The sequence below is a fragment of the Micropterus salmoides genome, unplaced genomic scaffold, assembly GCF_014851395.1.
Source record: "Micropterus salmoides isolate LMB-PRFRI ecotype aquatic unplaced genomic scaffold, ASM1485139v1 Ms_hic_scaffold_13, whole genome shotgun sequence".
Lineage (NCBI taxonomy): Eukaryota > Metazoa > Chordata > Actinopteri > Centrarchiformes > Centrarchidae > Micropterus > Micropterus salmoides.
In genome coordinates this window covers 5,931,713-5,945,497 of record NW_024040374.1, presented here as the reverse complement: position 1 = coordinate 5,945,497, position 13,785 = coordinate 5,931,713, and the positions used below count along the sequence as shown (strand labels likewise).

The 13,785-nt window shown below is 38.8% G+C and overlaps 2 protein-coding genes across 3 annotated transcripts; both read left to right on the top strand.

Moving 5' to 3' along the window:
• Positions 1 to 1,416: 1,416 nt before the first annotated feature.
• Positions 1,417 to 5,544, top strand: LOC119900342 (E3 ubiquitin-protein ligase RNF14-like). Its single transcript, XM_038715198.1, has 7 exons — positions 1,417 to 1,743; positions 2,244 to 2,374; positions 2,521 to 3,312; positions 3,789 to 3,867; positions 3,983 to 4,195; positions 4,875 to 5,047; positions 5,216 to 5,544. Exons 1-7 carry the CDS (start codon positions 1,590 to 1,592, stop codon positions 5,330 to 5,332), a joined length of 1,659 nt encoding a protein of 552 aa, XP_038571126.1. The 5' UTR covers positions 1,417 to 1,589; the 3' UTR covers positions 5,333 to 5,544.
• Positions 5,545 to 7,658: 2,114 nt separating this feature from the next.
• Positions 7,659 to 11,885, top strand: LOC119900340. Of its 2 annotated transcripts, none has more exons than XM_038715196.1 (4): positions 7,659 to 7,911; positions 8,092 to 8,386; positions 9,698 to 9,815; positions 9,944 to 11,885. In XM_038715196.1, exons 1-4 carry the CDS (start codon positions 7,830 to 7,832, stop codon positions 10,682 to 10,684), a joined length of 1,236 nt encoding a protein of 411 aa, XP_038571124.1. In that variant the 5' UTR covers positions 7,659 to 7,829; the 3' UTR covers positions 10,685 to 11,885. The 2 variants fall into 2 exon arrangements, with proteins under 2 accessions (XP_038571124.1, XP_038571123.1); XM_038715195.1 differs by having other exon boundaries at positions 7,662 to 7,996; positions 8,039 to 8,386.
• Positions 11,886 to 13,785: the final 1,900 nt, after the last annotated feature.

Sequence of the window (13,785 nt, the reverse complement as noted above, 5' to 3'; positions counted from 1 at the left end):
GTGCTAACTGCTCACTGAACTCCTTCATGCACATTCACACACCAATGGCACACCCATCGAGAGCAATTTGGGGTTCCCTGGATCCCCCATGTCAAGTCCCTTCCTCATGTCTGCAGTCTGATGATGGGTCTTTAAGTCTTTAGGCATTTTTTGGCAGTGCTGTCCCCTGATGTGACAGACGTTAATGAATTAGCAGGAAGGTGATGCGGCGCTGCCTTAGTTGGTGCCAGTTAAGTTTTGTACGTTTTCAAATGAGTTTACTGTCTCAGGCCCCGTTCACACTACTCTGTTTTAGTGGAAGAATAAAGTAATGCAGACGAAGAATCAGACCAGATTTTTTACATGCACCAATAACGAGCCGGGACTGTTACTGTATGTAACACGGGAGTGTGGCGGCGGAAAACAGACTGCGAGTCGTTGCAAAGTAAACGGCGACATGCACAGTTGTGTAGGCATTTAAGTGTTATTTTAATGGTACAGAATATTTTATATTTATACCAGGTCAAAACTCTGTCCGTGTGTCAGCGTTGCATGACTTATAAGACCCAATCTGAGAGCCAAGCGCGGGGTGCTGCCTAGCCTGTGCAGGCCAGTGATTGATGCTGCATTAGATATTCCTCCTGCCTTTGATTTGTTGTTTTTTTTCTTTCATGATGGAGCCAGAGGAACCAGGAGCGAGTTCAGCGCAGACAAAACGTAGCAGAACGTTTTTTTGAACACCCTGCTGTGTACGCAAGCGCACTGAATTTTCCTGCCTTTTGTGTTTACAAACCTGTCGCAGCTGATTGGGTAACACCTGAGACACGCCCACCAAACGGGAGAAAACATACCTCGAAGCACGTTGCAGGACGTTGCGCAATGTTGCAAGGAAACATGTCATTCAATCCGAAAATTTTGCAAACCGGTGCAAAACGTTTTGAGATTGAACTCGCCCCAGATCTGCCTCATGTATGACAAAAAGCAATTTTTAAAAATTTTGTAAAATCTTAATCAGAAAAGTAAAATGATAAATTTAGTTAAATAAATGTAGTTGTGTAAAAAGTACAATATTTCCCCCTGAAGTGTAGTGTAATAAGTATAAAGTAATGTGAAGAGGAAATACTTAAAGTACAAGTGCCTCAAAATTCTACTTAAATAGGCGACAGTACCAATGTTCATTTAGCGCTCATAAGCTATGTTTTGTAGGCTACTTTTTTAAATAACTGAAACATTTATTAAATGCACAAACATAATGTGTTATTTTTGTTTGGATGTAAGTTATCGCCAAGATAGGCATAACAACAACAATAAATTGGTTACTTGTGCAAATAAAGGTGTGTTTAAATGTCACATGGTGAATGATTAATGTCCTGTTTTGCATAATACAGCAGCACTGTGTTTTTAAGGTTGCTGCTGTATTCTGTACCTTGCATCATAAAGTTGAGTCAACAGAGGGACGGGCAATACGCCGGGAGCAGGTTGGCTTACAGACTTCCTGAACAGCGAGGATTAACATTTTGTACCAACTACTTCAACGTTTTTTCGAAGAAACAAATTTTACAAACAGTGCGAGGAGGACGTGAAGTTAGTTTGTTTTCGGTGCTGGAGGTATGAATGCCGACAAGGAGGAGCAGGAAGACGAACTTCTCGCCCTACATAGTATCTTTGGTTCGGAGGAGTTTGTCCGGGATGAGTTGAAGTCTGCCGGAGAGATCCGAGTATCTGTTGAGCTGCCTGCAGACTTCACTGTGGTTCTTAAACAGGGTAAATAAAGCCGTCTAAATTAGATTAGACCAGATTGTATTGTCTCAGATTTGTTTTTACAGCCAGAACAACAACATACAGATCACATAAACCTACTCAAAAATTCATGTCTACGTTAATAAATCTCAGCACACAACGGAAGGAACACAAGGAAGTTTGTTGACTAGAGAAACATGTTATTGACACGAATAGAAGAAGGTAGGTTTGAACAGCATGTTGAAGAGCTGTGACTGAACAAATATGTCTGTGCATTGTTTTTCCTGTTAACAAAATCATTTTGGAACAAATGTATATGTAATATGAATATAATTTCAAGACATGTTTAAAAACAAGAGTTTTCTAACATATGCCCAAAAAGTAAAACATTAACGGAAAAGACTGAATGGATAAGTTCAGGGTCTGCCTGGGTCTGTTGTGTGAAACCAGGATTGTTTCTTCGCTTCACAGGTCTTGTTTATTTGCTTTGATCATGTTGTCCTATTGTGATTTTTTGTCCTAAGGTGAGACACTGAGACAGTATGAGATATCATACCTTCCACCTCTGCTTCTGATCTTTGAACTCCCTGAGGACTACCCATCCTCCTCTCCTCCCTCCTTCAGCCTCACCTGCAGCTGGCTGACACACACGCAGGTAATCAGTAGAGGCAATGTCAACTCAAATGTTATTGGTCACATTTACAACCTGCCAGTGTGTGTCACAAAGACAGAGAGAGATGAATGCAGATTGCAGAGGGTTAGTTCAGATTACATCAGTCTATTTGCCCTCTCCTCCCGCAGCTCTCTGCACTGGCGGCCCAGCTAACTGATCTCTACCAGGCCACTGGGGGCGCTGTGGTGCTCTTCTCCTGGGTACAGTTTCTTAAAGAAGATGCCCTCAGGTTCCTAGAAATCACTACTATCCTGGAGCTCCCCTCTGATGAAGACAGCACCCAATACTATAGCCAGGACACATTAAATGCCGCACTCAGAGAACCAAAGAATAATCAATACACTCCAGAGTCAGGACCCTCAGATAAACAAAGTTGTAATGTGTCAGATCCTTGTAAACCAGACCTCTCTGAACCATCCTTGGAAGATGAGCATCCGATAGTGATTCTAACTGATGGCCAAAATCCAACCTCAGACTGGACCAGCACAGACTCTCAGGGAGCTGTGGCATTAGACTCCTGCAAGACTGACCAAAATAATTCAACATCCCACCACAGCCAAGTCCCACTAGATCAAAGTGGACAAGGAGCTGCTTCTCTGCCAATCCACCCAAGAGAATCCCCCCAAAATGAAGACCACACCCTCTCTGGTCTCTCCCTAACTCCGTCACAAATTCTCCTGTCCCAGCTCTTGATCTACGATGCAGCCCAGCATCGGAAAGTGTTTGCCACCACAGTGTTTGACTGTGGTGTGTGTTTTATCGGCCGGCTCGGTTCAGAATGTGTGCAATTGCCTGAGTGTGGCCACATCTTCTGCCAGACCTGTCTCGCCCAGTTCTGTAAGCTCCAGATAAAAGAGGGGGACGTCCAGGGTGTCACCTGTCCTCAGGCAGACTGCAATGCAACCCCTACACCTGCACAGGTACAGTCCTGACCCATCCATCTGTTCTACACTACAGCGTCCTTCCGGAGGTCTTTTTCATGTTTTGAGGCTTTGGGAAGCAGGACAAAGTTTAGAGCTGTGCTGAAAATCAAGTAAAAGTAGCAATACTGCAATTTGAAAATCAATGACAAGTAAAAATATAAAGTAGCATAAAATGGAGTATAGAACAAGTACCTCTAAATTGTACTAACAGTAATTTCCACCACTGGAGATGTGGCCATGATACTGAGTAGGATGTTTTGCAGTGTCAAAATAAACTTAATCAGTTATCTCTGTATGTAATGGCAATACTTTTTCTAAATTTCAGGCATTTTTGTCTTTCCCGATGTCCAATTTCTTGCCACTTTTATGTGTATATACACCAAAACAGAATAAATCACTTACATTATTAAGTGACTTCCCTAACACACTCTCTTTCTGCCTTCTCTGCTTCTCTATTTTCACCTGTTCGGTAGGTGAAGAGTTTGGTAGGAGAGGAGCTGTTCAGCCGCTATGATCGTCTCCTGCTACAGAAGACATTGGACTGCATGGCTGGTTTGTTTCCCTTATATTCTTGTTAAACTGGGGCTGTATTTAAAGCCTTAATAGATTAGAATGTCCAGAGATAGGAATATAGCTTAAAATTTGTGCTGTTCTCCCCTCCTCTTAGATGTGACCTACTGTCCTCGGCGTTCCTGTGGTTCGCCCGTCATTCAGGAGAAGTCCAGCACTGCAGCCATGTGCTCTGTGTGCAGCTTTGCCTTCTGTGTTACCTGCAGACAGACCTACCATGGAGCAAATGACTGTCATAAAAAGATGAACTCAAACAAACCAACAGAAGAAGACTCACAGCAAGCCGAAATAAATCTGCCACAGTCACAAGGTACACAAGCATATGTGTGTGTTTTTGTGTGTATTTAGAATAAAAAATATACATTATTGTATGTATTATTGTTACAGTATAAGTCACCCATGGCTATTACATGGCTGTGGTGGTCATTTTTTGTCATGTGAATATTTTACACCTAAAATGAACCTTGTTTTGTTTAAAAGAAAAGCAAATCTCTATATTTCTCAGTGCTTAAAGGGAGGAAGCAGAAGATGCCGTGTGGCCTGATATTAGGTCTCATCATCATGTCTTACTCCTTTGTAGCATACATGTATCAGCATTTCTGGATGATTAATGCTACTTTTTAGATACAAAGTCAAATAAAGTAATAGTTTTCGATATTTTATATACTATTCACAAGAATTGTGCTGTTATGTTTTTGTAAAATGAAAACATAGGAAGAAAAGTATAAGTTATAGAATCAGTGAACTATAACATTAATAAATAACATACCAGGCCTCTAATTATCCTTTTATCCCAGGCATTAAATTATTTGTCAGAGAGGAACCTGAGTCGACATGAGTGGTCGATATTTTGATAATATTGTAGATAACAGGCTGATAGTAGCAACCTTTGGTCAATCTTTAATTACGGTCCTGTTCCTGATTGGTTTGTGTGGATACCGATGTGTCTTGATCTGATGCAGTGCTCTGTGTTGCTGTGTGTGTCTCAGATGGGTTAGAAGCTCTGTGGGAGGACTATGCCAGTGGCAGCAAGCAAAGGAAGCGCCTCCTGGAGAGCAGATACGGCCGTAAGAAATTCCAGGGCACTGTGCTGGAGCATCTAAGTGAACAGTGGATAGCCATCAATACCAAGAACTGCCCTCATTGCTTCTGCAGAATACAGGTATTTATTTATTCATCTGTTGCAAACATACACATGAACTCATGAGCACAGACTATGGTGTGTTTACAGACACATTTTTATTACAACAAAATGTAACAAAATGTTGCACACCCATTGTTTTTCTGACTTTTCTGAACTGCTGACACACGTTGTATTTTGTTGTTGTAGAAGGACGGAGGATGTAACATGATGACATGCTCTCGGTGTGGAAGATATTTCTGCTGGACATCTGAGGCAGTCAATCACTTTGCAGCAGCCCCTGTCCTCTTTAATAAAACTACCTGACCTAGTACTTTAGCTGTTTTTACCCCCAGCCACTGGCCACCAGCTATGGAGGGAATGGAGTGCATGTTTTTTGATATGTTAAAATCACTTTGATTTTTAAGTGCACTCTTAGCAGACACTTGACAACGCAAACATGTAAGAAACCTAAAAAAGGTGATGTGGAGCATGTTTTCAAACCACCTCTAATCATCTCAACACAGAATCTGTTCACTGTAAACATTCAAGGCTTTGTGGTCTTTTGCTACAGGCGTGCCAACAAAATTATTTAGTCACAGTTTATACAAACAAGCCACCAACATTCAGTGCCACATTAGTTTCACTGTCAGAAATTTAAATTCCTGAAGTATTTTACACTGATTTCAACTGAAGTTTTACTGTCATTTACAAAATCACACCATGTGTCATACTGTATGAAGACCAGTAGATGGTGGTACATTACATAAATGAAACAGGACTACAAATACTCATATTTGAGAGGCTGAAGCCAGTAAAACCTTACTTTAAAAAACTAACTATTAAAACTATTGAGTATCAAAATTGTGCCCTCACCAAGCCAGACTTAGTGCAAAGACACTGTTAAGCTTGATCTTTATGAAATGTAACCATGTTGCATAAAACTTTTCTAGCTCTTAAACCACTGAAGGACACCTAGAAGCCAGAAATGTTTTGTGGTCCATAACCAGTGTGTTAAGAGAAGAAGAAGGGGAACCAGTCTGATCTCATCATTTAGATTGTTTTATTTTATTACTGCTAAACATTTTGTTCTTAGCAAGTTACATAGTTAAGTTGGTCAGTTGGTTCACATTCAGTTTACTCTTTAAGCACTGAAACATTTAAGCATTTAAAATGTCTATGAAGATTCTCAGTCATCCAGGTCATAGTTATCCAACCAAGGTTAAAGTCAAGGGCAACTGCACTTGGTTGAAGGTACTGGAAGACGTTTCGTCCCTCATCCAAAGGACTTCTTCAGTTCTGACTGACTGGCAGGGAAACTCAGCTGTTTAACCTCAGTGGGGTCGTTTGCCAGGGTCATCGATACTGCTGGTCCGTTAGTGTTCCTGGTTGCTGTAACAACAGTCGTTACAGTCGTTAGGACTACCTCTGGCCAAGACTGAATGACCATCGTTGGTATCTTCACCTGAGGCCAATAGGTTACGTTTGTTGAGGTTCCTGGGAAGAGATGAACTGGCAGTATCCAGTATCTTCAACCAAGTCCAGTTGCCCTTGACTTTAACATTGGTTGGATAAGCATTTAAAGGTTGTGCTATCCAGCCACTTAGTAATATAAGCAGTATTTGTTCTTATGGCCCCACAGAGCCTGCACAATAGGAGGCAAGGTCTGTCATTATGATTCAGCAACAGACAAGCAAGTCCTTTCTTGTGTAGCATCTCAATATATGGTCTGTACTATACTGGATGTTCATGTTTCCAGGCAAAATACAGTTATTAATGTTAAAGTGAAGCATCATTGGTATTTTTGTAATTTGGCAATAGCCTGTTTACACTGATTATATAAGCTGATACTGTATGCTAGATATTACATGCTATATATATATATATTTATAATTATATATATATATATATATATATATATATATATATATATATATATATATATATATATATATATATATATATATATATTTATAATTATATATATATATATTTATAATTATATATATATATATTTATAATTATATATATATATATATATATTTATAATTATATATATATATATATTTATAATATATATATATATATATATATATGCAGTGTTCTAAGCAGCCTGGATGGAATACAGCAGGTGATGCAGCACTGGGCTCTATTTTGTTCTTCATGTGCAGGTGTTTGTTACAGCTGCAGACAGAAAACATGCTGCTCAATACTTAACTGTGAGCCTTAATATCAGCAATACACATCAGCGCATTGCACATGTGTGCAGACACAAACTCAGCTGTTAAAACGGACTGGTAGTTGAGGCTGCGATCAGCTGATCCATTTGCTATCACTTGCTTCACCTGATACGTCTGAGGAATGGACGTCTCATTTCTCTAACAACACATTTCCTCGTTCCTTCTTTTCTTGCATGAGGAAAACGTGGATGCAATAAGAGAAGTGAGAAGCACCTAATGACAAAAAGAGCCCCATGTTGCACTCCTTTCAGATACACTCTGGATAAACCGTACTACATAGACCCCAACCCTTATTCTTGATTAGCAAATTCTCCGTCCATCTAAGTAACCGTGAGGTCCACGGTAGTAGTAGGATGTGTGCGGTGTCTTCTGGGACGAGCCATATTTGTTCAAGTTCAACTTCCGGCCCCCTGTTGTCTGCGGGCTGCAGCTGGACTTTTCTGTCTCGCTCAAACTCTCGCTGATCCTCATGCCTGGGATTGGACCGTCACTGGGGTACTTCCGCTGAAATCTGCAGGTTTTTACAGTCTGTGGGTAAACCACTTCCTTTCTGATACCGAGGCTATGATTTTTATCAAGCAGTAATGTTTCAGCAACAGTTTGGATTTCAGCGCATCAGTAATAGTAAAGCTGAGCATTGCTGTGTGCCTTTTTGTAAAGCCTCTAGTAAGTACAGCAAAGTACTTAGTTTTCACACATTTCCCTCTGATACGGAAACCAGGCTAAAATGGTTTGCTGCTATCCGGAGGGAGGTTAGTCCCCATACTCGAGTGGTTAGTCCCCATACTCGAGTTTGTAGCCGGCATTTTAAAAAGGAGGACTTTCGTGTGCCGGTCTTTAACACAGGGAGGCGCATGTTAAAGAGGGGAGCTGTTCCAGAGTTGTTTGAGTGGAACAATTACACCCATCCAGGTACAGAACCGATGGTATGGGAGAGGAAACGATCCCATCCACCTCTCCTGGACCACGACTATGCTTCGGCTCCGGACCCCGCAGTTGTCGACTTAGCTCTCGATGAAAACATGTCTCTCAGAGAGGAGATCCTCCAGCTGAGGAAACGAATAGAGGAGCAGACTTTAAATCAGCGGTTTGGTCTCCATCGTTTTGCTGGCTCAGACAAGGACATACGGTTTTTCACAAGGTAAGACGTCCAGCAGGCTCACAATAACCTACAGGTGGTCGTTCTGCATTCACGTGCTCCTCGGATGGTCCCATTAGTTTAGTTCTTCCCGAGTTCGGCGTGTTGATGTAAACTTCATGAACAGCAGGTGAATATTTTACAGAAATTAACAAACAAATAACTTAAAGACATAAATGGAAAAGAAAAACAAACGGCATAAAAACAAAACCTCTGGTTGGGATCCAATTAAATAACAAATCTGACATGAGTGTATAAATTAATATGGCCTTCTTAGATTGAACTGCTTTCATTGAATCTAAAGAGACAGCTCTTACAAAAAACACTGTAATGTGTGTTTTTTAAGAATTTCCATTTGTGTAAATAATATTTTTTTTGAGAATTATCAGGTTGTTGTATAAAATTGCAACATTCTCTCCTCCATTGTAACACCTAATCTAACATTACTCAAACATAAGTCAAAACTGGAATGGTCAAATTACTATGTAATATCCAATAGTAAAAAATCATCCCAAAATAATTTAGATACAGTGCAAGAGAACATCGGATGTTCACTCGTTTCTATTTCTGTATCACATTCATTTGAGTCAATGTTAAATCTTATCATCATTTGAATAAGGGCTTTGTGATCCTACGATCACAGCACAATATTCTCTACTAGTACATTTTTACTTTGTATTTAAGGTTAAACTCATCGTTGTTCAGTATTCTGCCTCTGTCATGCATTAGTAGTTTAATATAACATATCCCTTGCTCCATCAATTCTTTAAAATAAAAAGATATCTTCGTTATCAGTATACATCTAATATTCCAAATTGGTTTATTACGAGGGGAGACATTATGTTTATAGATTAGATTCCAATAATGGAGGACTTGCTGGTGAAATTTAGATAACTAACTAACTATTATAACCTAATACCATATTACAAATGCCATGTTAGCAAGATTTGCAGCATTTATCACAAGTGTCTTACCATCAACCATTTTGTTCGCCATGTTTCTACATTTATAATGTCAACAACTTGGCTGCATAAATCATTTTTCCGACACAATAAAGCTTATAGACATATTCACATGTCCCAATTAAGGTTTAATGGCTAAATACTGAAACTAGAGCTCAGAATCCTTCTACTGGCTTATTGTCAAACAATTACTCCTGATTGTTGTGTAGTACTTTAGCAGTGGCACCATACGGTAGTGTGTTTGTTAGTTTGATGAAAGCTAATGTAATTGTATTTGAAATGCTTCCATGTAAGTTCACAGTAGACACTGATAAAAGGTTGAAGAACTAACATCTGGAATGTTTTTATTCAGGTTTGCATCCTATGACCTACTCATGCGATTCTGGGCTTTAATAGAGCCCTTGCTGCCCTCTATGGTCAGTGTGACACAAGCACAGAGTGGCACCTTCACAGAGCCAAGTTCCCCTGCTGTAAGTACTCATTATAATATTTGTATTATTATTATTATTTCCATGAACCATATAATACAGCCTCACAAAGATCAGGGAAGTTGGAAGTTGAGAGAAACATAATGTAACTTTTAATTTGTTTTGAACAGACTCCTCCCCTGCAGCCCATAGATGAGATGTTCATGTTTCTCAACTATCTTGCGCTGGGCTTAAAATGGCATGACCTTGCTGACCGGTACGGAGTCCGCCAGTCCACAGTCGTTCGGACTATTACAACATGGAGCGACTTTCTGTACACTGTGCTCGGGTCAGTGAGGATCTGGATACCAGAGGAGAGAATAAAGGAACATTTGCCAGAAGAGTTCAAGGATTATGGAGACACTAGAGTCATCCTGGACTTCATGGAGCTGAGGTGCCAACCATCATCACCTCTTGTCCAAAGTGAAGCGTTCTCTGCATGCAAGTCCCACTACACTCTCAAAGGGCTGCTCGGAGTTGCTCCTCATGGGGCGGTGACATTTATTTCTCCACTGTACACCGGATCTATCAGTGACAAACAGATCATGGAAGACTGTGGAATTCTTTCCCTTTTAAGACCCGGCATGGCTGTCATGGCTGACCGAGGTTTTCTCGTTAATGTCTTTGTGCCTTGTAAAATCTATAGGCAGCCATTTCTCTCTCATAGATCCCAGATGTCTGCTCGTGAGGTCAGGGCGACCCAAGCAAATGCACGCCTCACGGTGCATGTGGAGCGCCTCATACTTCGTGTGAAGGAACACAAGTTCTTTGACACAGAGATTCCACCTCAGCTTTTTGACAACATTAATCAGCTGTATGCTGTTGCTTGTCTCCTGACAAACTATGAAAATGGACCTCTTGTAAAGGCATGAGCAAAGAAACCGGAGTAGCACATGTTGTTTTTTTTCCAGTGGTTGATGAAGAATTGGAGGCCCTAGAGGCACAAGGAAAAGAGTCAATACCACACTATGAAAATACTCTACTACAAGTAAAAGTCTCGCATTCTGAACCTTATTAAGTAAAGGTTTAAATAAGTATTATCAGCAAAATGTGGAAAGTAAAAATAGTCAATGTGTGTGGGACCCCGCAGTGTTCTACTACCATATTTGATGTTTTTGGTTGCATTAATGTGTATGATGCATTTTATATATACTGTCGGGTATTTTAATAATGCATCATATTCTTATGTTAGAAAAAGTAAATTTTCCATGAGCTCAGAAAAACGACCATGTTCAGCTTTGTGACAATGAATCTAAGAGGGTTTTTAAATATTTTAGGTAGCATGATAAATAATAATACATAGAGATGCATGTTTTTCACTAAACAGGAAGTGTATGAAAAAGTAAATATTTGCTTCTTAGAAGTAGCGTTAGGTTGCATTATATGGAAATACTCAAATACAAGTATCTTGCCATTTATGTAAAAGAAAAACAAAAAAAAATAGCTGTCCATATTGTACATTTTGATCATGAGTATTTAATGTTGCCAATTTCAGGGAAAAACAGGGGGCTGATCAAGCTATGAATGACGAGTGAACACTCAGGGAGCCAAAAAACAAATATAAGATTATTTCATTTAAAATATTAAAGGATATTTGGTTTACATGAGTGATTGAGATTATGTTGAAAATCAAAGCATCCAAGCATCTTTGAAGGAGTATACTGTAGTCAAATTCAAGCCACAGTCCTAATCTTGAAAACAACAGTTAAGCATTTTCCAAAATTTAAGACTTAATACAAACCGTGGGAGCAACAGTGACGTACAATTCACTGTGAGTGCACTAGGGTTTTTATTTTGGGACAAAATAGTAGCAGGAAAGAGATGATTAAGGTAACTTTAGCTTGAAAGGCTTCTCTCCGATCTTTTTGAAAGGCAATATTTTACATCTTAATATCAGTGAATTCAACTGAAGCTTTACATTCATTCATAAAATCGCACCGTATGTCATACTGCATCAAGACCATTAGATGGCGCTACATGACAAAAACGACAAAAATCATCTTGGACACACCATCAAGTAACTTTAGGAGAGATCCATTTTGGTTCTATCAATAAATGTATTTTGCATCGAAATATGCTTTCTGATTTAGTATATAATATGCAAACAGCTCATTACTGTGAACTGTATGTGACATGTATATCTGCAGCTGTGGATGCAAAGATGATTTGTCTATGACAGAAAATCACCCAGTGTGCCTTTTTTGAACCAGGTCAGAGCATTTATATCAAAGCCATACATCCTCCTCACTTATGATTAGGGTACCTAGTGGAGCTGCAACGATAATTGTTTTCATATTCGGTCAATCTACCAATCGTTTCTTTGATTAATTGAAATGCTGCATTTCAAGGGGCTATCCTTCAGTAAATGTAGATTCAAATACAAATTGATTAATGATGGGGCGTATAAAATCAGCAAATAATAAAGGGGAACCAGCGTAAGAAAACACACAAATACTCACATTTGTGAGGCTGAAAACAGTATAAATTTACTTATTACGTAAATGATAAATTTATCAAAATGGTTGCACTTTACTTTTCTGTTGTTTGACTAATTAATTTGGCCACCCACCTTGCAGGTAGAGTTTGTGTGTCTGTAATGTATTTTCGAAAATGATTTTATCTTACATCATCTAATGAATTGCTTTACAAGAGTTTTAGTTATGCAAAACTACTGTTGCAGACATATGGGTCATTCTACAAAATGGGTGACATCTGTGTCCCTCTGATATATTTGCATGTAATATGGACTGTGTTCAAGTTAAACATTTATAATTTAAAGGTTTCATTATATGAGTTAGTTTTTCTTAATATAAGAGGCAAATCACTAATATAATGCCATTATCAAGCATTAAAAAACATGTAGAACTTTTGAAATATAAATTTTGACCTGTCCCACGGCATAGTTGTTCAACTTCTAATAGCCATTAAAGTACAAAAAAATGTGTTAGAAATAGTGAAAAATACATTTATCTTTTTAAAATATATATTTCAAGACTGGCATATTGCTAATTTATTTTAAAAGAACATTTTAATTGTGTGTCTGCATTTTCCATCAACCCTGTTACTTTAATGGAAACCCCCCTGGTTTTATATAGGACTGTCCCACAGATCACATGTCTCACAGGAGGTGACATTTTCTCCCTCTTAAACATAGCCTGAGGGGAGGCATGTGTGACCTTCAATTATTCACTTTTTATCATGTTTTTAAATTTTTGTCAGAGGGGGAAAAGCTTGAAACGTCAACCCTGTTACCCTGAATTTACATAGTAAAACAATTAAATGTTTAATTTCAAGATTATTGTTAAAAACTACACAATCACTGTCATCAGTGCTAATCTTGAGATCTCATTAGCTTCATCACATGGCTAGCAATGGCTTGTTGAGGCCTAAATCGTCAATCCTGTTACCTTTTTAATGGTAATACATTTATATGTATTTATTTAGATGTATTTATGCATATGTATATGTGTGTATGTATATATGTATATATATATATATTTCACAAACAATATTTAAATAGCTGTAAGCAATTAGGAGAAATGTGTTGATTAATTACTTGCATCTTCAAAAGAATGGCTCAAAATAGAGGCTTATTGCCAGAGATGAGACGTAGATCTAGAGAAGGGACAGAATTAGAACGCATGAGATGGAGAAAATACAGAGAATTGGGTAAAACGCCAAGCCCAAAGGAAGGGTGGAGTAGCCAGCACAGCCTCTGAGCTCATGACACCACCAGAAAGCCCTTCTGCAGATGGACCACAGCAGGCAGCACCCTCAAGGTTAGAGATTTTATCTTTATCTTTATCTATTAATAACAATAATAAATGAAATAAGGGGTGAAGAGGAAATGTATGCTTAGATACATCGAGATGCAGACTTGGATAAATCTGAATCCCTTCACATATGTCAAAAAGTGAATTTTTAACTGTTAATTGATAACGTAATGTTGATAGAAGTAAATGAGTGCAACAAC